Source organism: Pseudorca crassidens, chromosome 20, assembly GCF_039906515.1.
Source record: "Pseudorca crassidens isolate mPseCra1 chromosome 20, mPseCra1.hap1, whole genome shotgun sequence".
Lineage (NCBI taxonomy): Eukaryota > Metazoa > Chordata > Mammalia > Artiodactyla > Delphinidae > Pseudorca > Pseudorca crassidens.
Genome location: NC_090315.1, coordinates 26,414,501 through 26,441,893, shown reverse-complemented (window position 1 = coordinate 26,441,893; position 27,393 = coordinate 26,414,501). Strand labels below are relative to the sequence as shown.

Here is a 27,393-nt window from a genome sequence, read left to right as displayed (position 1 = left end):
CTCTCTAACTCCCTCCCCAGACATTTTTAATCCATAAATATTTAAGTATATATCTCTAAAAAATAAGGATGTTTTTAAAATACATAATTACAATGTATTTATCATACCTAAAAATTAATATTAATATTAAATTTCCATGGAGATTTTAATGAACATATATGAACAAGATTTCTTAGCATCTGTATCTATAAAGATGAAGAAAAGGAGTAGACTTGACACTGAATCCTGTTTCATTCTAGCAGTGTCATGCTAGTCTAAAGGTAAGTAAACTAATATATTTTAAAGCTCCATTCATTTCTTCAAAAAAATGCATTTCCAATGAAATTTTACCTTTGATTTAATAAGCTTTCAAAGCTTTTTCATCAGGTGTACAGTAGTAGTTAAAATAACTCGACCTCAAAAAAAAAAAAAACTCAACCTCAAAGAGATTTTTTTTTAAAACACCTGGATGCATAAAGCCAATTTAAATACCAATTTGAAGATATACATTTCTTTGGAGACATAAAAAGACCAGATATAAAAACATTTTACATCATGATAAAGTTCTATAACAGAAATAGAATAGAAGTACAAGTCCAAGGATAAAGAGAAGAAGAGCTTTTTTATGTGGTTTGTGGGTGTATGTGGATGATGGTGGATAATAATCAGTATGGTATCTATATTCTACTGAATACATTTTTAAGAGTAATCATTTTAATTTTTTTATTGAAGTATAGTTGCTATAAAATATTATAAAGGTGACAGGTGGACAATATAGTGATTTACAGCTTTTAAGGTTTATATGCCATTTATAGTTATTGTAAAATATTGACTCTATTCCCTGTGTTGTACAATATATCCTTGTTTAATAGTTTGTACCTCTTACTCCCCTGCCCCTATATTGCCCCTCCTCCTTCCCTCTCCCACTGGTAACCACTAGTTTGTTCTGTATTATATCTTTGAGCCTGCTTCCTTTATGTTATATTCACTAGTTTGTTGTTTTTTTTAGATTCCATATACAAGTGATATCATATAGTTTTTATCTTTCTCTGTCTGACTTATTTCACCTAGCATAATGCCCTTCAAGTCCATCCATGTTGCTGCAGATGGCAAAATTTCATTCTTTTTTATGGCCAAGTAATATTCCATTGTGTGTATGTATATATGTGTGTGTGTGTGTGTGTATTACACACACACATATATATATCACATCTTTTTTATTCATCTGCTGTTAGATACTTAGGTTGCTTGCATATCTTGGCTTTCATAAATAATGCTGCTATGAACATATCTTTTTGAATTAGTGTTTTTGTTTTAGATATATATACCTAGGAGTGCAATTGCTGGATCATATGGTAGCTCTGTTTTTATTATTTGAGAAACCTCCATACTGTTTTCCACAGTGGCTATACCAATATACATTCCTACCAACAGTGTACGATCTACATCCTCACCAACATTTGTTATTTGTGTTCTTTTTGATGATAGCCATTCTGACAGATATGAGGTCATATCTCATTATGGTTTTGATTTACATTTCCCTGATAATTAGCCAGGTTTAGCATCTTTCCATGTGCCTGTTGGACATCTGCATTTTCTCTTTGGAAAAATGTCTATTCAGTTCTTCTGCCCATTTTTTAATTGTGTTGGTTGTTTTTTTGATGTTGAGTTATTTATATGAGCTGTTCATATATGTTGGATATTAATCCCTTATCAGTCATATCATTTGCAAATATTTTCTTCAATTCAGTAGGTTGTCTTTTCATTTTGTCAGTGGTTTCCTTTGCTGTGCAAAAGCTCTTAAGTTTTAATTACATCTCATTTGTTTATTTTTTGCTTTTATTTCCTTTGCTTTAGGAAATGGATCCAAAAGAATATTGCTGCAATTTATGTCAAAGAGTGCTCTGCCTATGTTTTCCTCTAGGAGTTTTATAGTATCTAGTCTTACATTTAGGTCTGTAATCCATTTAGAGTTTATTTTTGTATATGGTGTTAGAGTATGTTCTGATTTCATTGTTTTACGTGTAGCTGTTCAGTTTTCCCAGCACCACTTATTGAAGAGACTGTCTTTTCTCCATTGTATATTGTTGCCTCCACTGTCATAGATTGACTATAAGTGTGTGGGTTTATTTCTGGGCTCCCTATTCTGTTCCATTAATTAGAGTAATCATTTTATTTTAAAATATCAGTAATTAGGGGCTTCCCTGGTGGCGCAGTGGTTGAGAGTCTGCCTGCCAATGCAGGGGACATGGGTTCATGCCCTGGTCTGGGAAGATCCCACATGCCGCGGAGCGGCTGGGCCCATGAGCCATGGCCACTGAGCCTGTGCGTCCGGAGCCTGTGCTCCACAACGGGAGAGGCCACAACAGTGAGAGGCCCACATACCGCAAAAAAAGAAAAAAAAAACCAGTAATTCTAATAGGTTTAAAGATTACATGCTTTTGTAGCTATTTAAAACGTTGAAAATATTTATATTACTTTCTTAGAAATGAACTTCTAGGTATTAAGAGATAGTTTTTGTAAATTCTTTTAAGAGTCTATTGGAACAAAAGTTTTCAAGACCACTGGACTAGGCAGCTTAGAGAAGCATGCTAGACCCATCTTCACGCTAGACCTATCTCCTAGTAACTGCTTTTACCTGGGTATCTTTTTTTTTTTTAATAGTTCAGTTGTATTACATGAATGTTGTTGTTGTTCTTGTTGTTTTAATTAATTAATCAATTATTTTTGGCTGTGTTGGGTCTTCGTTGCCGTGCGCGAGCTTTCTCTAGTTGTGTCGAGCGGGGACTACTCTTCATTGCAGTGTGCAGGCTTCTCAATGTGGTGGCTTCTCTTGTCACGAAGCACAGGCTCCAGATACCTGGGCTTCAGTAGTTGTGGCACACGGGCTCAGTGGTTGTGGCTCACGGGCTCTAGAGCGCAGGCTCAGTGGTTGTGGCGCACAGGCTTAGTTGGTCCATGGCATGTGGGATCTTGCCAGACCAGGGATTGAACCCTTGTCCCCAGCATTGGCAGGCGGATTCTTAACCACTGCACCACCAGGGAAGTCCCTTACCTGGGTATCTTAAATATATGACAACTCATTGTAGGCTGATCATTGAAAAGTGAGTGGATTAGCAGTCATTTCTAAGAGCAGTTACCGTAATAGGCAACTAAAAGCTACAGTTGACATTAATTACATTTAAATTCATCCTTTGATAAATGCTGTTCTTTGAGATTAAAGATGATGATGCCTACAAATTAGAACACCTTGACATAATTATGTTTCCTGTTGGGGACAAACTAGTAATTGGAATTTTCTACAGAGGTCAAGAAATGTCAACAGATTCAACATGACTCAGAACTGCCCACTTTTTCATCTCTGCTGTTTCTTCTTTTGTCATCAGAGCAGTTAACATCTGTGACCTTGGCATTCGAATGGAGTTAAGGAAATTATAGTTTATATGGGTATAATTGCTTGAAAAATATGGTGTCTGCTTCTTACTGAAAAACTATGTTGTGTATAAAGAGCAACATTAAAGGCAGAAGGAGAAATGAATTTTATTTTCACCTATTTAAGTTTTTAAACAATTTAATTATCTTAGGCAACTTAAGTTGTCAGTCATCTTAAAATGTACCATGAAAGAATCAAAAGCTCTTTCTCCACCCACCTTTGGTAGTCATCAGAATGGTAAATAGACACTGTATATAAAATAAACTATAAGAATCTGCTAACTGCCTTTTAAGAGATATTACTGTAAAATATCAGAGTATAGGCAACAAGTGTAAAACTTAAAATACTATGAAGAACTTGAATATTGATTTGAAATGTTCAGGGTAGCAATATTACAATTAATATTTTATTATGAGTTGCAAACTAAAGTGTCCGATGGGGCCCAGAAGGAAAACAAAGTGAGTGAACACTTTGGGAAGCTTCAGAGTTGACCTGCCTGGAGACTCTAGCTCTGTGTAAACAGGACCAGTTGCTTGCCAGACCTTCTGATATTTCAAGAGAAGTTGGAAATCCTGATTTTTATTTGAAATCTGATTTTTAATTTGTTTTACCTCTGAATTCAAACTTTTTTAAACAATGTGTAGGTCAAATAAAACACATTTTATGCTGAATTTGACCCATAGTCTGCTACTTTATGACTTTTGCTTTATCGCTGTTCTAGATTCTTCATTTGAAATGTACGTTTTGTTAAATAGTTCCTAAGACAAAATGTCACAAGTTAGTTGAGGTTTTCCAAAATTCTAGCTATAACTTGTTTCAAAGCAAACCTGTAAAAAAATATGGGAAATTAGATCAGTAACTACTAGCATAGTAATTAAAGACAGCCACACGATTAACCTCATGGAGCTCAACTGTGTAAAAGTTTGTGTTTTTTTAATTCATTTTCAGCATATAATTACAAATTTGTTGGGAACATGCGAAACTCTTCTGAAATGACTTTATGTCAAACTTGTCGTAGGATCTCTAGCCTGAGCCTGATTATTTTGTATGTAATTAAAAATACTTTAATGCTTAGAATTTAAAGAACTGATGAATAAATGGCATATCTTAAAGAGAAGTGAACCAATGATTATTAAATTGGACTTAATTGAAATTATTTTAAGCATTTCTGACCTTGTGTAGTATGAAAGAAAAACATGACATGAATGCTTGGTATTGAATTACCATGCAACAAATGCTAAATATAACTTTTCAATGTATATTAATATTTTCTTATTATCATAACCCTATATTATGGGGTTTTAGTTAAAGTAATACAATCAAGTTGTAGGAATACTGCTTGGTTTGGTTTTTAGTGTCTTGTTTAGGTTATAGATGAGGCCCAATATGTGCTAAAAAGAATGTAGAAGAAGGTTACTGGGAAGAAGTTACTGTTTGTAGAACCCTTTGCATAGAGAAAATTTTCTCCTGTTGAATGCTTATTCTTTTTTCCAGAATCCACCTACTAATAACAAATTAGTCAATTGTTTCTTCCCACTTTCCAAACACTGCAAAACTAAATTCACAGGTGAACCTTGTTTGCTGTCTACTCAATTGGATACTGTGTTGACAATTAACTTAGACTTAATTAGCCTTTAATTGCTCTTTGGAGATGACATATCTATGCTTCCATATTGGACTGGAACATAATACTGTGAAAAAAATAGCAAATTCTAATTAGAAGTAGAGAAGAATAGGAGATGCTACTTAAGACTACGATTCAGTTCAGCCAGTATTTGGGAGCCAGGTCCTGGTTAGGCATTGTAGATACAAATATCTATGAGTCAGTATACCTAGGATACACTCTCAGAGAAACAGTTCCTCAAGTAACTATAATGCAAACTAAAGTGCTATTACTAGAGAAAAGTATAATGGTGAAACAGTGAGAGAGGAGTAAAGGCCTTTTGGAGGAAGCTGATTTAAGTAGGGCCTTGATAAATAGGAATGCCTTTGACACTGGAGTGTTCTTCACTAGTGAGGAATTGTGGGGAGATGATTTTATTTAAACTTGCTCTTCTTTCTGTAGTTCCTAATAGTTTACCAGTATGACCTTCCTGATTTTGACAAATGCACTATGGTTATATTAGATGTTAACATTAGGAGTAACTAAATGAAGGATGTGTGAAAACTTAGTACTGTTGGTTTTTTTAGTGAGATAAAATTTGCATAACATTATTAAAATTAACCATCATTGTGTACACTTTAGTGAGATTTAGAACATTTACAACATTGTGCAACCATCACCTAGTTCCAGTGACTTTTCATCTCTCCGAAAGGAAACCCTGTACCCATTAAGCAGTCACTCTCCCTTTCCCCTCTACCCCTGCACTTGGTAGCCACTAATCTTCTTTCTGTCTCTAGGATTTTCCTATTATGGGTATTTCATATAAATGAAATCATACAAGATGTGACTTTTTGAGTCTGGCTTCTTTCACATAGAATAATATTTTAAAGATTCATCCATATTGTATCATGTATCGGTACTCCAGTTATTTTATGACTGAATAATATTTTCATTGTATGGGTATATGACATTTTGTTTATTCATTCATCCATTGGTAGATATTTGGGTTATTGTGAATACTGCTGCTAAGAGCATTCATGTACCAGTATTCGTTTGAATACTGTTTTCAATTCTTTTTTTTTTTTTAACATCTTTGTTGGAGTATAATTGCTTTACAATGTTGTATTAGTTTCTGCTGTATAACAAAGTGCATCAGCTATACATATACATATATCCCCATATGCCCTCCCTTTTGCGTCTCCCTTCCACCCTCCCTATCCTACCCCTCTGGTAGTCACAAAGCACCCAGCTGATCTCCCCATGCAGTGCAGTTGCTTCCCCCTAGCTATCTATTTTACATTTGGTAGTGTATATATATGTCAATGCTACTGTCTCATTTTGTCCCAGCTTACCCTTCCCCCTCCCCATGTCCTCAAGTCCATTCTCTACATCTGTGTCTTTATTCCTGTCCTGCCCCTGGATTCATTAGAACCTTTTTTTTTTTTTTTAAGATTTCCTATATATGCGTTGGCATATGGTATTTGTTTTTCCCTTTCTGACTTACTTCACTCTGTATGACAGACTCTAGGTCCATCCACCTCACTACAAACAACTCAATTTCTTTTCTTTTTATGGCTGAGTAATATTCCATTGCATATATGTTCCACATCTTCTTTATCCATTCATCTGTCAGAGGACACTTATGTTGCTTCCATGTCCTGGCTATTGTAAATAGTGCAGCAGTGAACGTTGTGGTACCTGTCTCTTTTTGAATTATGTTTTTCTCAGGCTATATGCCCAGTAGTGGGATTGCTGAGTCATCTGGTACCTCTATTTTTAGTTTTATAAGGAGCCTCCGAACTGTTCTCCATAGTGGCTGTATCAATTTACATTCCCACCAACAGTGCAAGAGGGTTCCCTTTTCTCCACACCCTCTCCAGCATGTATTGTTTGTAGATTTTTTGATGATGGCTATTCGGACTGGTGTGAGGTGATACTGCATTGTAGTTTTGATTTCCATTTCTCTAATGATTAGTGATGTTGAGCATCCTTTCATGTGTTTGTTGGCAATCTGTATATCTTCTTTGGAGAAATGTCTATTTAGGTCTCCTGACCATTTTTGGATTGGGTTGTTTGTCTTTTTGTATTGAGATGCATGAGCTGCTTGTATATTTTGGAGATTAATCCTTTGTCATTTGCTTCATTTGCAAATATTTTCTCCCATTCTGAGGGTTGGCTTTTTGTCTTGTTTATAGTTTCCTTTGCTGTGCAAAAGCTTATGTTTCATTAGGTCCCATTTGTTTATTTTTGTTTCCATTACTCTAAGAGGTGGGTCAAAAAAGATCTTGCTATGATTTATATCAAAGAGTGTTCTTCCTATGTTTTCCTCCAAGAGTTTTTTGTTTGTTTGTTTGTTTGTTTTTGCGGTACACGGGCCTCTCCCATTGCGGAGCACAGGCTCGGGACGCACAGGCTCAGCGGCCACGGCTCACGGGCCCAGCTGCTCTGTGGGATCTTCCCGGCCTGGGATCTTGCCGGCCTGGGGCACGAACCCGTGTCCCCTGCATCGGCAGGCAAACTGTCAACCACTGCGCCACCAGGGAAGCCCCTTTCCAAGAGTTTTATAGTGTCCGGTCTTACATTTAGTTCTCTAATCCATTTTGAGTCTATTTTTGTGTATGGTGTTAGGGAACGTTCTAATGTCATCCTTTTACATGTAGCTGTCCAGTTTTCCCAGCACCACTTACTGAAGAGGGTGTCTTTTCTCCATTGTATATTCTTGCCTCCTTTATCAAAGATAAGGTGACCATATGTGTGTGGGTTTATCTCCTGTGAAATTTTTTGTTCTAGTTCTGTGAAAAATGCCATTGGTAGTTTGATAGGGATTGCATTGAATCTGTAGATTGCTTTGGGTAGTATAGTCATTTTCACAATGTTGATTCTTCCAATCCAAGAACATGGTATATATCTCCACCTGTTTGTATCATCTTTAATTTCTTTCATCAGTGTCATAGTTTTCTGCATACAGGTCTTTTGTCTCCTTAGGTAGGTTTATTTCTAGGTATTTTATTCTTTTTGTTGTAATGGTAAATGGGAGTGTTTCCTTAACTTCTCTTTCAGGTTTTTCATCATTAGTGTATATCAATGCAAGAGACTTCTGTGCATTAATTTTGTATCCTGCTACTTTACCAAATTCATTGATTAACTCTAGTAGGTTTCTGGTAGAGTTTTTAGGATTCTCTATGTATAGTATCATGTCATCTGCAAACAGTGTGTTTTTCAATTCTTATTGGTATACATCTAGGTATAGAAATGCAGAGTCATATGGCAATTCATTGTTTGGCTTTTGGAAGAATTTCCAAACTGTTTTCCATAGCTAATGCACCATTTTATATTCCCATCAGCAGTATACAAGAGTTCTATTTCTTTTAGCAGTTTGAGACATCTGAGTTAATTTTTGGTATATGGTATGAGATAGGGGTATAAATTCATTCTTTTTCATGGCTGAAAACTTTGGAATTAATATTTATAAAAGATAATCATTCTCCACAGTGTCGGGAAAATATCACCCATGATAATATTAAGTTATTTTTCCTACACTTAAAGAATTAAAGATATAAATATAAGAGCTAAAACATAAAAGTCTTAGAAGAAAGCATGGGGTAAATTTTCATAACTTTGGATTTGGAAATGGGTTCTTAGATCTGACACCAAAAGAAAAAAGCAACACAAAAAAATTAGAACTGGATTTGTCAAATTAAAAGCTTCTACATAGCACAGGACACTATCCAGAAACTGAAAAGACTGTACAGAGTGGGAGAAAATATTGCAAATAGTGCATCAGTTAAAGATCTAGGATCTAGTCTATATAAAGAACTCTTATTACTCAAAGCAATAAATAACCCAATTTAAAAATAGGCAAAGGGGGCTTCCCTGGTGGCACAGTGGTTGAGAGTCCGCCTTCCGATGCTGGGGACGCGGGTTTGTGCCCCGGTCCGGGAAGATCCCACATGCCGCGGAGCAGCTGGGCCCATGAGCCATGGCCGCTGAGCCTGCATGTCCGGAGCCTGTGCTCTGCAACAGGAGAGACCACAACAGTGAGAGGCCCGCGTACTGCAAAAAAAAAAAGAAAAATAGGCAAAGAATTTGAGTAGACATTTCTCTAAAGATATACAGGTAGCCAACAAGCACATGAAAACATGCTCAACATCATTAGACATCAGGAAAATATAAATCAAAACCACAAGAACCCTTCAGTAAGTAGCTATAATAAAACAAAGGGACAGTAGTAAGTGTTCATAATGGAATTAAAGTATTGAAATACCCATACATTGCTAGTGAGAATGTCTGATGATGAAACCACTTTGGAAAACAGTTTGACAGTTCTTTAGAAAGTCAAGTATAGAGTTACCATGTGACCCAGCAATTCTACTCCTAGGTATATACCCAGAAGAATCAAAAACATATGTAGGGGCTTCCCTGGTGGCACAGTGGTTGAGAGTCCGCCTGCCGATGCAGGGGACATGGGTTCGTGCCCCGGTCTGGGAAGATCCCACATGCCGCGAAGCGACTGGCCCCGTGAGCCATGGCTGCTGAGCCTGCGCATCAGGAGCCTGTGCTCCGCAGCGGGAGAGGCCACAACAGTGAGAGGCCTGCGTACCGCAAATAAAACAAAACAAAACAAAAAACATATGTATATGTCCACATAAAAACTTGTACATGATTATTCATAACAGCATTTAATTGTAATAGCCAAAAGTGGAAACAAGTCAAATGTCCATCAACAGTTGAAAAAGATTTACAAAAAATATAGCCATGTAATTAAATATTATTCAGGGATAAAAAAGACTGAAGTAGTGACACATGCTACAGCATGAATGAACCTGAAAATATTATTACAAGTGAAAGAAACCAGGCACAAAAGGCCACATGTTATATGATTCCATATATATGAAACGTCCAAAATAGGGAAATCCATAGAGCCAGAAAGCAAATTAGTGTTTGCCAGAGGCTTGATGGTGGGGAGAATGAGAAGTTACTAATGAATACAGAGTTTCATTTTGAGGTGATGAAAATGTGAAATTAGATAGTGGTGATGGCTGCACACTGTGAATATACAAAAACCACTAAATTGTACACTCTGAAAGAGTGAATTTTAGAGTATGTGACAGAGCTAAGAATAAGTGCGTTTTTAAAATATCTTGCATGCAGATATTTTTGTTTTAAAACAGTGCTCATTTGATGTTTGCCTTAAGAAAAAAATTTTTCTTTTAGGAATTTATCATGGCATCCTGCATTGACCATTAAAAGTAAAATGCGGATTCCACATTCTCATGCATTCATTGATCTAACTGAAGATTTTACAGCAGGTGAGTTGCACATAAATGTAAAGTATTTCTTTTAGGCTGCCAAAGAATGATGAGATTTTTACTGTTTTCCTAGTAGTCATTTGTTATTGAATTGAACATTAAGACCAAAATGTTAAAAGGTTATAAGGAAGTTAGTGATATCGGAAAAATGTAAAAAGTACTGGATGCAATAAATAAGTCTTTAGTTATTGTTTTTTGCTGTTTGTTAACCACATCAAAATTTGGATTATTGACTAATAAATGCTGTAAATTTAATTGTAAGAAAAATATTTACCTTATGTGTTAAAGAATTTCAAAGACTTCAAAAAAGTTTTATTATGGAAAATTTTAAATATAGAAAAGTAGGCAGAATAGTATGATATACGCACATTTAATCATTACCCAGCTTCAACAATAATCAGTATATGGCCAATCCTGTTTCATCTGTATAACCACCCATGAGCCCTCCTCCCACCCCGATAATTTTATAGGAATTCCCAAGCATTGTATCATTTCATTTATAAATATTTCAATCTGTATCTCTAAATGATACAGACTTTTTTATTTTTAACAACCTCACAATCATTTCCAAACATTAAAAAATTTAACAATATTCTCTTAATAGCAAATACTTACTCACTATTCAAAATGCCCCAATTCTCTCCTAATTGTTTCTATCAAATTAGGAGCTAAATGATGTACATACATACGAAGAAAAAACACCTGTCTTAAAGAATTTCTCAAAGTGTGGATTTTGCTGATAGTGTCCCCGTGATGTTAATATGTGACTCTGTCCCCTGTATTTCCTCTAAGCCAGTGATTAGATTTAAGCAGCTGTTGATGATCATTGTCAAGTCCACTATTTCAAAAGGATTTACAAAATCATAGCACCCTAAATCTATCACTCCTCAACATATATTATCAGCTGGAATTTTCTATTTAAAACAGACAAACAAAAGGAACATCTGTTATTATCTTTTTAGTCACCCGAAGTACAGTTGAGACAGGCAGGTTAAATGCTTAAATTTTCTTCCTTCTCATTTTTTTCCAGTTTTTTTTAATGTGGTAAAATACACGTAATGTAAAATTTCCATTGTGACCTTTTTTTTTTTTTTTTTTTTTTTTTTGGTGCGGTACACGGGCCTCTCACCATTGTGGCCTCTCCCGTTGCGGAGCACAGGCTCCGGACGCGCAGGCTCAGCGGCCATGGCTCACAGGCCTAGTCGCTCCGCGGCATGTGGGATCTTCCCAGACCGGGGCACGAACCCATGTCCCCTGCATCGGCAGGCGGACTCTCAACCACTGCGCCACCAGGGAAGCCCAACTTTCTTCCTTTTTAAAGCTGAATTGTATATAACCACATTTTGCTCAGCTTCCACATTTTAGCTGTTGTGAATAATGTTGCTGTGAACTTTCATGTACAAACATCTCTTAGAGATCCTGCTTTCAGTTCTTTTGGGTATATATCCAGAAGTGAAATTGCTGGATCATATGATAATTTTGTGTTTAATTTTTTGAGGAATGGCCATCACAGAAACTTTATCGTTTTACATTCCCACCAACAGTGTACAAGGGTTCCAGTTTCTCCACATACTTGCCAATATTTGTTATTTTCTTTTTTTTCATAGTAGTCATTCTAATAGGTATAATGTGATATCTCATTGTAGTGTGGGTTTGTTCTGTTTCTTTGGTTTTTTGCTGCTCCACGTGGCTTTCTGGATCTTAGTTCCCAAACAGGGATTGAGGGATTGAACCCGGCCCCAGCGGTGAAAGCACTGAGTCCTAACCACTGGACTGCCAGGGAATTCCCTCTTTGTAGTTCTGATTTGCATTTTTCCTGGTGATTAGTGATGTTGAGCACCTTTTCATGTCCTTATTGGCTATTTGCATATCTTTTTTGGAGAAGTGTGTACTTAAGTCCTGTGCCCATTTTTCAATTGGGTTGTTTCTTTGGTGTTGTTAAGTTTTAGTTAGTCTCTGTTCATAATATTGCTCCCTCATCAGATACATGATTTACAAATATTTTCTCTCATTCTATGGGATATCTTTTTACTCTGTTGATAGTGTCTTTGTATGCAAAAAATTTTTAATTTCATGAAGTCCAGTTTTTCTGTTGTTCCTTTGTGGCCTTGTGCCTTTGGTGTCCTATCCAAAAGGTCATTGCCAGATGCACTTTCATGAAACTTTTGCCCTGTATTTTCTCTTGAGAGTTTTATACTTTTATCCCTTACATTTAGAGCTTTGAACCATTTTGAGTTAATTTATATATATGGTGTTAGATAAGGTTCCAACTTCATTACTTGCATGTATATCCTGTTTTCCTAGCACCATTTATTTTTTTTTAATATTTATTTTATTTTTTTGGCTATGTCAGGTCTTTGTTGCGGTGCGCAGGCTTCTCTCTAGTTGTGGCATGGGGATTTTCTCTCTGTAGTTGTGGTGCTCAGGCTGCAGAGCGTGTGGGCTCTGTAGTTTGCGGCACTCGGGCTCTCTTGTTGAGGTGCTCAAGCTCAGTAGTTGGGGCATGCAGGCTTAGTTGCCCTGCAGCATGTGGGATCTTAGTTCCCTGACCAGGGATTGAACCCATATCCCCTGCAATGGAAGGCAGATTCTTTACCACTGGACCACCAGGGAAGTCCCATAGCACCATTTATTAAACGGACTTGTCTTTTCCCCGCTTATCACCCTTGTCAAAATTCATTTGACTGTATACTCAAGGGTTTATTTCTGGGTTCTCTGTTATTTTCACTGACCTATATGTCTGTATTTATGCTGGTACCTCACTGGGGTTTTTTTGGGTTTGTTTTTAACTTTTTATTTTATATTGGAATATAGCCAATTATGTTGTGATAGTTGCAGGTGCGCAGCAAAGCGACTCAGCCATACATATACATGTATCCATTCTCCCCCAAACTCCCCTCCCATCCAGGTTGCCACATAACATTGAGGAGAGTTCCCTGTAGTACTATCCTGGTTTGATTACTACAGCTTTGGATTATGTTTAGTAATCGGGAAGTGTGAGTTCTCCAACTTTGTTCTTTTTCAACATTGTTTTGACTATTTTAGGAGGTCTCTTGAGATTCTATATGAATTTTAGGACAGATTTTTCTATATCTGTAAAAAGTGCCATTGAGATTTTGGTAAGGATTGTTCTGAATCTATAGGTCACTTTGGGTAGTATTGACATCTTAACAATATTGTCTTTCAGTCCATGAACATGCAATGTGTTTTCCTTTATTTGTCTTCTTAATGATTTCTTCCAATAATGTTTTATAGTTTTTAATTATATAAGTCTTTCACCTCCTTGGTTAAGTTAATTCCTAAGTATTTTATTCATTTTGATTCTATTGTAAATGAAATGTTTTCTTAATTTCCTTTGTGGATTTTTCATTGTAAGTGTTTAGAAATGCAGCTGATTTTTGCATGTTAATTTGTATCCTACTACTTTTCTGAATTCATTTATTAGTCTGAACAGGTTTTTTTTTTTTGGTAGAATCTTTAGCGTTTTCTACATATAAGATCATATCATCTATGAACAGAGATAATTTTACTTTTTTCTTTCTAACTTGGATGCCTCTTATTTCTTTTTCTTATTCCTCCCTTTTTTTTTTAAACAAGTTTTCAAACACTTCTAATCAGCTTTTGCAATTACATTTTTATATAGTATACTAATTGCAAATGAGTAAAGCATGCCTGGTGGTTGGTAAAAGTAATAAAACTTCCTTCCTTTAAAAGTATTTTATGAATTTACATTCCCAAAAAACGTGCAAGAGGGTTCCCTTTTCTCCACACCCTCTCCAGCATTTATTGTTTGTAGATTTTTTGATGATGGCCATTCTGACCAGTGTGAGATGATATCTCATTGTTGTTTTGATTTGCATTTCTCTAATGATTAATGATGTTGAGCATTCTTTCATGTGTTTGTTGGCAATCTGTATATCTTTGGAGAAGTGTCTATTTAGGTCTTCTGCCCATTTTTGGATTGGGTTGTTTGTTTTTTTGTTATTGAGCTGCATGAACTGCATGTAAATTTTGGAGATTAATCCTCTGTCAGTTGCTTCATTTGCAAATATTTTTCTCCCATTCTGAGGGTTGTCTTTTGGTCTTGTTTATGGTTTCCTTTGCTGTGCAAAAGCTTTTAAGTTTCATTAGGTCCCATTTGTTTATTTTTGTTTTGATTTCCATTTCTCTAGGAGGTGGGTCAAAAAAGATCTTGCTGTGATTTATGTCATAGAGTATTCTGACTATGTTTTCCTCTAAGAGTTTGATAGTGTCTGGCCTTACATTTAGATCTTAAATCCAGTTTGAGTTTATTTTTGTGTATGGTGTTAGGGAGTGTTCTAGTTTTATACTTATACATGTAGCTGTCCAGTTTTCCCAGCATCACTTATTGAAGAGGCTTTCTTTTCTCCACTGTATATTCTTGCCTTCTTTATCAAAGATAAGGTGACCATATGTGCATGGGTTTATATCTGGGCTTTCTATCCTGTTCCATTAATCTATATAACTGTTTTTGTGTAAATATTATTTGCTACCTGTTTTTCAAAAAAGTTGAGGAGTTAAAGTGTAAAATACTTTTTTTTAAATTTTATTTTAATTTAATTAATTTATTTTTTAACATCTTTATTGGAGTATAATTGCTTTACAATGGTGTGTTAGTTTCTGCTTTATAACAAAGTGAATCAGCTATACGTATACATATATCCGCATATCTCCTTCCTCTTGTGTCTCCCTCCCACTCTCCCTATCCCACCCCTCTAGGTGGTCACAAAGCACCCAGCTGATCTGCCTGTGCTATGCGGCTGCTTCCCACTAGCTATCTACTTTACATTTGGTAGTGTATATATGTCCATGCCACTCTCTCACTTTGTCCCAGCTTACCCTTCCCCCTCCCCATATCCTCAAGTCCATTCTCTAGTAGGTCTGTGTCTTTATTCCTGTCTTGCCCCTAGGTTCTTCATGACCTTTTTTTTTTTCTTAGATTCCATATATATGTGTTAGCATACAGTATTTTTCTCTTTCTGACGTACTTCACTCTGTATTACAGACTCTAGGTCCATCCACCTCGCTACAAATAACTCAATTTCGTTTCTTTTTGTGGTTGAGTAATATTCCATTGTATATATGTGCCACATCTTCTTTATCCATTCATCTGTCGATGGACATCATTCCATTTATATTCACACACACACACACACACACACACTCACAGACAGACTTGTTTTTTACAATTCCTTTTTGAAGAAAGTTTTATTTTACGTATATGGTTTTAGAAACTTAGTTTCTTTCAGTTCAGTAATATTAGATTTCCTTAATCAACACCAACTCTGCCTGTAAGGAACTTTTTTTTTAATGAAAGAGGAAGTGATTGTTGTCAGATGTTGGAAAATATATCCAAAGAGGTATCTCAGTAGATTTTACGTTTTATTTGAAAATGACATGAATACAAGTCATCCCATTACAACAATTGGAAAATCCAAAAGTAAATATGTATAAATTCTTTAAAGCATACTTTTACTTGTTGAAGTACTGTTGAACTTCACTAATTTATTCAAAAAAGCTGTGGCTTGACGGGAGATGTGAACATAGATATGTGATTTCAGGATGTATTCTTCAAAGAAGTAACACCAAAACATTTTCATTTCTGTTTTACTCTCCCATCCTAACGTCAATATCCAAGAGTGAAGAATGAAAGGGAATACTGGTGGAAATGCTGGCCTTAAGTACAGCTGTGAAATGGGTGAAACCTATCTTGAGGTCCCTTCATCTGTACTGTTCTTGGTCTCTCTCATCCTCCTGGGGCTCTGGTGACATTACTGTCTTTCCTTCAGCCAGCTGATGTTCTCAAACTGACCCCCATTTGCCCTGAATTTTCCACAAAGTTAATTTCATCCCTTGCAGTAAACTTTTCCCTTACAATTTATCCCAACAAAAGTTTTGCAGTGTATAATGCCTAGCCCAAGTGAAAACAAGGTAAAAGTTCGCTGCTACAGATTTTCCCTGGCCAAACAGGACATGCATTTCAAAAGAGGCCTTGGGATTCAAGGGATTCATACCTTGCTATTGAGGAATTAATTCCTGAACTTATTGTTTACCTGTGTCCTGCCTTATAGAGCATGTGGGTCATCAAAACCTTCTTATAGGTTTGCCATAAATAAAAGGAACAGTCTGAATCATTGATCATTTAAATAAGAGATTTATTATATTTAAATAAGAGATTTATTATATTTAAATAAAAGAAGACTCACTTTAAAAGGAATATCATAAATACTGGCATTAAAATTTTAACAGATTATAACATAGGTATACACAGGAAACATAACCTCTTTGTTTTCTAAAATCAAGGCTCTGTGCCTTGGGCAGGTATTGGAGAAATGGAATTTAAACTTCTCAATTAAAATTATGTATCTTGGTCTCTTGAGGGTTTTAATTTATTGGTTAAATTTTCAGTTTTTCTGGATATTAACCCATTTCTCTTCTCCTAGCAAAAATGGCAACTGGGTGAGCCTAAGGATAGGCTTATATGTCCTCAGGGAATTGGAAGAAGAGGTCTTTCTTTGTATCTGCTCTGAGGTTCTTACACAGCCATATTGATGGCCCTTGTGTATTAAGTGCCCTGCTGGTATTTGGCAGCTGGAGACCTCCTGATCTCTTCTCCTTGCTCAGTCAGAGCCTCACAGTCTTCCCTGGTTGACTTGATCCTGCCTTGAATCTGATCCTGTTTTAATGGATTCCTCTGAAGCTCCACCTCTTCCATTCAGCCCTCTGACTTGGATTGTCCACTGTTCATCGTCTACCATGGAATTCATTTGCCTTCTACCATAGTAGTAGCCCTTGGAAGATCCATCGGCCCTCGGCTTGGCTACTGTTGCTATTCAGCACAGGGGGTCTTAAGTCCCTTTGCCACACATGAAAATGAAGGGAAGTTTGAGAATACTAGGTTACACCCTCCATGCTCTGTTTTTGTTCTGTGAGGATAACCCCTGTACATAGCTATCATCTCAAAAGATAGGCTCCTCCATGAATTCCAGTAGCAGGGTCCTGGTCTTCCTTTGTACTCTGCTTTCCTTTCAACTTCATCATTGTTATCCCCCTCGAGGTTGAACCCTCACATTAAGAGTGGTCAGGGAAACTGGCCTTGACTCTACTCTGTCTTCCTGCAATCTCCGACTCCTCCTCTTTACCGCAAGCCTTCTCATCGCTTCCCTAGGTAGCTAACATCCAGACTTGAGTTGTTTCTACCTGTGACTTAAAGTAAAATTTGTTCAGATCCTTAGGTTTTTCTTTTAATATGTAAACAGAATTCTGGGGATTTAGATATCTGTTTTCATTCTTAACAAAGTCTGACTTTAAATACTTTTTTCTGGATAGAGACTCAATAACTGCCATTTTTGGAAATCAAAAGCTGAATATTATCTCTTTTTTGCAGTCCTGCTGTAATAACCCTAATCTTTTCCTAGGCCAGCCGTTCTCTAAGTGTGGTCTGGGTATCCCTGAGGATCCCAAAGACCCCTTTGGAGGGTCCATGAGGCCAAAATAATTTTCATAAAAACTATAAGACACTATTTGCCTTTTCACTCTTTTCACTGTCATTCTCGCTCTCATTCTCTCACAAGTGTACAATAGAGTTTTCCAGAAATTTAAAAACATATAATGACCTCATCGTTCTGACGTCTTGTATGTGTGCTTATGTATTCTTATGTTTTAAAAATGTTTCAGTTTTAAGTTTTATAGTAAATTATATCAATAGATATAGCTCACATAGACAAAACCTCTTTGGGGTCCTCAGTAATTTTTAAGAGTTTAAAGAGATCCTGACACCAAACAGCTTGAGAACTGCTGCCCGAAGTAAATGGATGCTTCTAGCTAACTGGGGTCACTGTACAAAGTAATGAGAAAGAGTAATGTAATATCCTTCATACATACATACATTTATCAAGCAAAGATAAGATCTTGGCTGTGACAACTCAGGTAGATTATAACAATTTCTTTAAGCATTCCTCCACCCCTCTTTCTTGTTCCTGAAAGAGGAACAAGAAAGAGGGGTTATCATAGTCCTAGCATCTGACACACAGCCAAATGTAGGAACTTAGAGGCTGATCTGTTGGTGAGGTGTTCAGTTCCTTCAGATGGGTTCTCAGAAGAAGAATTGCTGAATCATATGGTAGTTGTATTTTTAATTTTTGAGGAACCTCCGTATTGTTTTCCATGGTGACTATACCAATTTATAATCTTACCAGGAGTGCCCAAGGGTTCCCTTTTCTCCACATCCCCAATAGCATTTGTTACCTGTCTTTTTTTTTAATATATAAATTTATTTTATTTTTTATTTATTTCTGGCTGTGTTGGGTCTTTGTAGCTGCGCGAGGGCTTTCTCTAGTTGCAGAGAGCAGGGGCTACTCTTCGTTGCAGTGCGCGGACTTCTTATTGTGGTGGCTTCTCTTGTTGCAGAGCATGGGCTCTAGGCACGCAGGCTTCAGTAGTTGTGGCACGTGGGCTTCAGTAGTTGTGGCTCAAGGGCTCTAGAGCGCAGGCTCAGTAGTTGTGGCATACAGGCTTAGTTGCTCCGCGGAATGTGGGATCTTCCCGCACCAGGTATCGAACCCGTGTCCCCTGCATTGGCAGGCAGATTCTTAACCACTGCACCACCAGGGTAGTCCCTTTTTGATGCTACCCATTCTAACAGGTGTGAGGTGACATCTCGTTGTAATTTTGATTTGCATTTCAATGTGACCTGGAAATTTCTTTAATATCACAAATCCTTTTTCACTAATTCATCAGTTTCAATAATTATTTACTGAGCCTCTACTCTGCAAGGCATTATACTAGAAACCAAGGGATCAAAGATGAAAAACAAGATCTCCAGACTCAAGAGCTACAATGGTATGAATCTCAAGGATGTCATTATAGCAAGGCATCACTCTGTTCGTGCTGCATTCAGAAGTTTAAACTTGATTTTTGAGCATACTAATTTGTATCTTAAATGTTTTAAAATTCAGCAGAATTTCAGACCCAGATGCACTTTAATACTCAAGAGTATCATTTGTTCATAGTACATTTGATGGAGCTACAGAAGATTCTTATATTTTTTTCCTTGCACACCCCTGCTGATCTTGTGGCTTTAAGCATCATCTATATTCTAATGACTCCCAAATTTATATAATCTCCAGGCTGACCTCCCTCCGAGCTCCAAATTATAGCTCCAACTATTTACCAGCCATAACTACATCCATGTCTATGTCTGATAAGACATTTCAGACCTTGTTTCCCAAACTGCGACCTCCTCAACCCATAATCTTCCCATCTCACTCAGTGGCAGTCCCATCCTTCCAGTTCCTGTGTCAAAAATGTTGGAATCATCCTCGCCACCTCTTTCTAGCACACACAGTATCGAGTCTGTTATGAAATACTGTTTATTCTACTTTCAAAATATATCCACAACTTGACCACTTTCACCACCTCCACTCTAACCATCCTGGTCCCAGAAAAGGTCATTTCTCACCTGAATTAGTCCAGTTGCTGTTCCCCTGCTTCCAGCCTGTTTTCAACATGCGAGCTGCTATGATCCTTTAAAAATGAAAATCAGGTCATGTCACTCTTCCTAAGGTTTTCCAGTGATTTCTTTATTACATTAGAGAACTAGCCAAAGTGCACAAAATGACCTACTAGGCCCCACATACTTTGGCCCACCGTCACCTCTCTGACTTTATATTTTATTTTCACACTTGATGCCTTGCACTGAACACGCTAAACTCCTTGCTGTTTCTTAAACACTGCAAAGCAAGGTCCAATCTCAGGGCTTGGGTTGAGTAGCTATTTTCTCTGCCTGGAATATTATTCCTTCATATATCCATATCACCTCTGTTTTGCAAAAAGCTTTACTTTCTGTTTCAAGGTTCATAGGATTTGCTGGCAAAATAACCACTCTACACTCAGTTAAACAAGAATTTAGAGAGACTTTATTGAATTAACAAAGATTACAGTATACTAATTAAGAAAAGAATAGTATAACTAGGAAAGAAAAGACAGAGGTTTATACGTCACCGAATTGGGGAAGCACCTACATCCAGATCCAAGCAGTGCTGGGAAGTCCCTTGAACAGCAGTCTCTGGAGTCCCAGTTAGGAAGGTCCCAGGCGGTGCGTCCTCCCCACGGGTAAGACTTTAGTTTGCCACTCGATGGAGCCCAGCTTTTAGCAATAGGCCGCAGGCTGATAACAGTCAGCCTACGTGCAAGTTTGCAGCTCTGGTTGTTGTCATAAATGCCTTGGTCTTAACTCTAAGTCTTGGATTGTTCTTGACCCCCAGGGGCTGGCCAGACCCTCAAGGTGCAAGAAATCCCATGACTTACTCTCTATCTTATCTAATGGATTACAGATGTGTGCTGGCACCACCCCTGCTGGCCTGGGTGTAGCTCAGCAGTTTGGCATGCAGCCAGCTGTAGAGTCATTAGTGCTGCCTCTGAAGCCTGAACAAGACTACTTTACCAGCTTCCCCAACAACCTCTTTCAAGTTATTTCTCCAAATAAACTTTACTTCCTTCACATCTTCACTCACATGTCATCTTATTTGTCAGTGAGGCCTGCTGTATCTGAAATTGCAACTTTCACGCACTTCCCTGTGCTCTTTCTCTGCTTTCGTTTTTCTCCAAAGCCCTTTCACCTGCTGAAATAATATAAACTTATTTTTATTATGTCTTCTTATACTATATCATAAATTCCATGAGGGCAGGGATTTTTTTGCTGTTCTTTTCGCTGTTGTTTCTTCAGTGCCTAGAACAGGGCCTGGCACTGAATAGGGACTTGATGGATATCTGTTGAATAGTAACAATTTTGGCAGCAGAACAGAATCTGAAGACAGCTAGCATATTTTTAGGTGCTCAAACTGTCCCTAATTGGTAGGCCTCTTTCAGCTAAAGATTTAACGGCTAACCAACAGCTAACTCTTGATAAAACTGGTATTTGTTTCCAGAAGTTCAAGCACATGATTAAATGGGTTTTCTTTTAAAACACCACAAGGGATTTCTCAGAACTATATACAAAACTTAAGAACTTTGGCAGTGGGAATTTCATCTAAGCAGATGTGGAAAATAATGGAGACGTTTCTCAAGAGTTCTGTCCATTTTTCTAAAAATACAAATTAAACCATTCCAACCCTTAAGATAACATAAGGTTATCTTATAAATCCCTTCTAAATGCATTCAGTTTGAACTGATTCAGATTCTTTTCCAAGTAATAGCTGATCTTTATCAGCAGAGATGAAGAGACCTGTTTACTAAAAACTGCAGTTGTTTTTGATGTTATCTGATAAGGATAGGGCACCAGGGAGACAAAGTATTAGGAAATATCTTTTTGTAAGCATCCTATAACTTTTCTGATACTTTCTCATACTTTCACACGTTTATACCTAAACATTTCTGTGTAAATTGTAGCAATTTACACTTGCTTATCTTATAACTATTAGTACCTATTATTAGTACCTGGTCTTAATCCAGAGATGCCCACCCCTTCCTCACCCCTCCCCCCAAAAGTCTTATCACAGTATCAAATCTGCCATAATTTTTTTTGGTTTTTACCTGAGAGCCAAGAATTAATAATAAAAATAATCACTACCATTTATTGAGCACTTAGAATGAGCCTGGCCCTCTTCTAAGCAGTCTATATGGATTCACTTGTTTAATCATCATGACAACATTATGGAACAAGTTCTGTTATTAACCCCATTATGTATATTGTGAAACCAACATAGAGAGGTTAAATAATTTCCCCAGAAATCACACCATGAAATCCCAAAGGCTTTCTGCCTCTAAACTTTCAGTTTATTATACATTTTACATAACTGTAGAGCTATACTCTTAATATTGTTGTGGTCCTAAACACTTCTGAGAATCTGGGGGAAGTTATAGAACCTCTCCCAAGAAAAAATGCCCATAAAAATAAAATTTTATGTTCATAAATACCCTAAGAACTATCCATAAATTCTCTCAAAGGATCCCCAGTTAAGAATGAAGTAATACAGCTCACTTTAAATGTTCGAACATTACAGACATATATGATGCAGAAAACAAAAGTCCCACATTACCTGAAACCCTAGATATTAACGTTGTTATTGCTTTGGTTTGTGTTTACCAGATTGTTTTTTTAAGCATGTGATTTTATTTTGGTTTTTTTTTTAATGATTTAAAGACTATATTAAAATGTAAAGCCTCTACTCGTCAGAAGATATCATTAAAATAAATTGGAAGGCAGCCACAAGTTGGGAGAAGATATTTGCAACATATGTAACCAAGCATGAATTGAGTTCCAAAATAATTATAAATCAAGAAAAAAGACCACCTACTACAAAAATAGGCAAAAAATATGGACAGGCATATCACAAAAGTACAAATAGAAAACGTCAATAAATGTACATGTTCAACATCAGAGGAATTAAGAGGAAATCAGAGGAATTAAGTGAAAGCGTTCTGCATTCAGCACTGACTTTTTTTGTTTTTTCTTTTCCCATTTATTTACTCTGAAAACTTCCAAGCATTCAGAGAATATTTTAAAAATTATTCAATACTATTCACCTTGAACAATTTTTAACATTTTGCTATATTTTCATATATATACATATATATACATGCATGCATGCATACATACATACATAGGTAAAGAGAGAGGGTTTCCCTAAACTATTTAAAAGTGAGTTGTGGACATCTTGACACTTCACCTGTAAATACTTTAACATGCATCTCCAAAGAACAAGGAAGTTCTCCTACCCAACCACAATACCATTATTAGACCTAAGAAAATTAGTAGTTATCCCATAAAATCATATCCCATAAAAATCACAGTTATTCCAAAAATACCTTACATAACTTCGTTTCTTCCCTATTAAGGACCCAATTAAAACTTACATATGCATTTGGTTATTATTTCTCTATAATCTCCTAATCTAGCTATACTCTTTTTTTTCTTTTTAAATGATATTGATTTTTTGAAGAATCCAGGACACTTGTATTATATAAGGTTCCACATTATGGATTTATCTGGTTGTTTCCACATGATGTTTAACTTTTCAGCACCAGCTTCTTAAAGTAAAAAATAGAAGGTACTCCAGTAAGCTCAGTGATATTGGCTTGGTATGTTTTTACAAAATAGATGAACTTTTTTTTTCATTCATTATGAAGAAAAGGAGGGAAAAAATACTATAAATATTTCAAATATCTTTTTAAAAAATTGAAGTATCAAGTGTAATGAGTGCTTATTATATTAGTTGTATTTCCACAAAAACAGTAGTATGTGGGTCATTGCAGTTATAGGGTCTCTTTGTGATCGTTTAAAAAACATTAAATATTTTTAAGTTACTTTTTTCTTATATTAGTGTAATATGTTGATTATTGGGTAGAATAACAACATGGAATTTCTTCCTTTGATTCAAATTAAGTAGAATTCGTTGCATGAAGTACAATTTTTTCTCATGTGTTAAAAACAAAACTATATTTCAGTACATGAGATTCTAATATGTTGTACATCTATTCTTTGGGTCTATGCAAAGATATTTATGCTCATGTTTTATATTCTAGAAATAAAAATCATCACCTTATATACATGATGAATTAGGTCATTTAAATCACTTACCTATAAACTCAGTCTATAAAAACTGTTGAGATCAAACAAAATAGTTCAAGTCAATTGGGCATTTGGTAACAAGTGGAAATATATTCCAGATATTTATCACAGAACGGTAAGTGACCAGTTTGTTAACAACCACACACACTGGCTCCAGGTGGCCAGAGCCAAGCTCCTGTAGGGAGTGGTGGCCGTGACATCCACCCAGGTCGGGCTTTGGGTTTGTCTCCTCAAGCCTAGGTTTTGCGCAAGTCCCTTTTGTCCTTTGAGACTCTGTCTCCTCATTTGTAAAAATAGCTTGATACGGTGGCTTTAGAGTGTTTCTCACCAAGAACTATAATAAGAAAATATTTTATTTCATAACCTGTACACACAGTTATACCATGTATGTTTATAGATACATACCTGTACATGTATAAACACTTTTATATTTCAACACTTGCCCATACTATGTGTGTTATACTTTATTTTAAATTGTTGACGAAATTCATTTCATGACCCATAAAGTGTTTTGAACCCTTGGTTTGAAAAAACGATTCAGTTAGTTTCAGATTTACTACCAAAATGATTCTGCCACTTTGGTCATTCAGTCAGCAAACATTTATTGAGCATTTATCATGTGCCTGATGCCACAGGGACTCCTCAAAGGCCGCTGGACTTTGGAGACTCCTGTTTATGCTCTAGGGTGAGCCTTTCAAAGAGATACTCACCCAGCACAGGCTGTGGACCAGCCAGCCTGTGGAGGTTGGTCAGATGGTCACCATCTTCTTGATTAGTTTCACCTGCTCCTCCAGGAAGCAGCTCCTCAGGAAGTCACAGAGGTGGGAGTCTGTGCGGGCAGAACGCAGGGCATGCAGATCCAATGGTGCCAGGTTCAGGTTCTTCTCCCTAAGAATGACGGCTTCCACAGCATCCTGGGTTTTACCCCACTCATCTTGAGAAGGCTTCCGTGCATCCTGGAAGAGGGTGCGGCCGCAGCACTGGTTCTACATCTTCAAGAGACGCTGGGCACCCTCACACTTCTCCTCGGCCAATTGGCAAAGAAAGTGGCCTACACCATCCAGAGTCACATTGTTGCTGTCGAAATAGAAGCCCAGAGAGAGCCGTGTGGCTGACAGGGTCTTCGTCCTCTGGCCAGGTGTCAGGCCTGTGCCTCTGAGGTGGCAGAGCTGAGATCAGGACATTGGCCCTCCACATATCTCCCGGCTCCACATAATATCAAACAACGAAAGCTCTCCCGGAGATCTCCATCTCAACACTAAGACCCAGCTCCACTCAACGACCAGCAAGCTACAGTGCTGGACACCCTATGGCAAACAACTACCAAAACAGGAACATAACCCCACCCATAGCAGAGAGGCTGCCTAAAATCATAATAAGGTCACAGACACCCCAAAACACACCACCAGATGAGGTACTGCCCACCAGAAAGACAAGATCCAGCCTCATCCACCAGAAAACAGGCACCAGTCCCCTCCACCAGGAAGCCTACACAACCCACTGAACCAACCTTAGCCACTGGGGGCAGACACCAAAAACAAAGGGAAATACAAACCTCACAGCCTGTGTAAAGGAGACCCCAAATACAGTAAGTTAAGCAAAATGAGAAGACAGAGAAACACACAGCAGATAAGGAGCAAGGTAAAAACCCACCAGGCCAAACAAATGAAGAGGAAATAGGCAGTCTACCTGAAAAAGAATACAGAGTAATGATAGTAAAGATGATCCAAAATCTTGGAAATACAAAGGAGAAAATACAAGAAACGTTTAACAAGGACCTACAAGAATTAAAGAGCAACAAACAATGATGAACAACACAATGCATGAAATTAAAAATTCTCTAGAAGGAATCAATAGCAGAATAACTGAGGCAGAAGAACGGATAAGTGACCTGGAAGATAAAATAGTGGAAATAATTACTGCAGAGCAGAATAAAGAAAAAAGAAGGAAAACAATTGACGACATTCTGAGAGACCTCTGGGACAACACTAAATGCACCAACATTTGAATTATAGGGGTCCCAGAAGAAGAAGAGAAGAAGAAAGGGACTGAGAAAATATTTGAAGAGATTATAGTTGAAAACTTCCCTAATATGGGAAAGAAAATAGTTAATGAAGTCCAGGAAGCACAGAGAGTCCCATACAGGATAAATCCAAGGAGAAACATGCCAGACACATATTAATCAAACTATCAAAAAGTAAATAAAAAGAAAAAATATTAAATCAGTGAGGGATCCCCATAAGGTTAACAGCTGATCTTTCAGCAGAAACTCTGCAAGCCAGAAGGGAGTTGCAGGACATTTTTAAAGGATGAAAGGGAACAACCTACAACCAAGATTACTCTACCCAGCAAGGATCTCATTCAGATTCGATGGAGAAATGAAAACCTTTACAGACAAGCAAAAGCTAAGAGAATTCAGCACCAGCAAACCAGCTTTACAACAGATGCTAAAGGAACTTCTCTATGCAGGAAACACAAGAGAAGGAAAAGACCTACAATAAGAAAACAATTAATAAAATGGTGATAGGAACATACATATCAATAATTACGTTAGTTGTAAATGGATTACATGCTCCCACCAAAAGACACAGACTGGCTGAATGGATACAAAAACAAGACCTGTATATATGCTGTCTACAAGAGACCCACTTCAGACCTACGGAGACATACAGACTGAAAGGAAGGGGATGGAAAAAGATATTCCATGCAAATAGAAATCAGAAGAAAGCTGGAGTAGCAATTCTCACATCAGACAAAATACACTTTAAAATAAAGACTATTACAAGAGACAAAGAAGGACACTACATAATGATCAAGGGATCCATCCAAGAATAAGATATAGCAATTGTAAATATTTAGCCACCCAACATAGGAGCACCTCAATACATAAGGCAAATGCTAACAGCCATAAAAGGGGAAATTGACAGTAACACAATCATTGTAGGGGACTTTAACACCCCACTTTCACCAATGGACAAATCATCCAAAATGAAAATAAATAAGGAAACACAAGCTTTAAATGATACATTAAGCAAGATGGACTTAATGGATATTTATAGGATATTGCATCCAAAAACAACAGAATACACTTTCCTCTCAAGTGCGCATGGAACATTCTCCAGGATAGATCATATCTTGGGTCACAAATCAATCCTTGGTAAATTTAAGAAAATTGAAATTGTTACAAGTATCGGTTCCGACCACAATGCTATGAGACTAGATATCAATTACAGGAAAATAATCTGGGGGAAAAAACACATGGAGGCTAAGCAATACACTACTTAATAACCAAGAGATCACTGAAGAAATCAAAGAGGAAATCAAAAATACCTAGAAACAAATGACAATGAAAATACGATGATCCAAAACCTATGGGATGCAGCAAAAGCAGTTCTAAGAGGGAAGTTTAGAGCAATACAATCCTATCTCAAGAAACAAGAAGTATCTCAAATAAACAACCTAACCTTACACCAAAAGC

At 37.0% G+C, this 27,393-nt stretch overlaps 1 protein-coding gene across 1 annotated transcript in view; it reads left to right on the top strand.

The window, feature by feature from the left end:
* Positions 1-27,393, top strand: part of ITFG1 (integrin alpha FG-GAP repeat containing 1) — a 236,755-nt gene that overhangs the window by 17,277 nt on the left and 192,085 nt on the right. Inside the window, exon 6 of the mRNA XM_067718121.1 lies at positions 10,230-10,324. Coding sequence (XP_067574222.1) covers positions 10,230-10,324 — 95 coding nt within the window. The remainder of the gene's footprint in view (positions 1-10,229; positions 10,325-27,393) is intronic.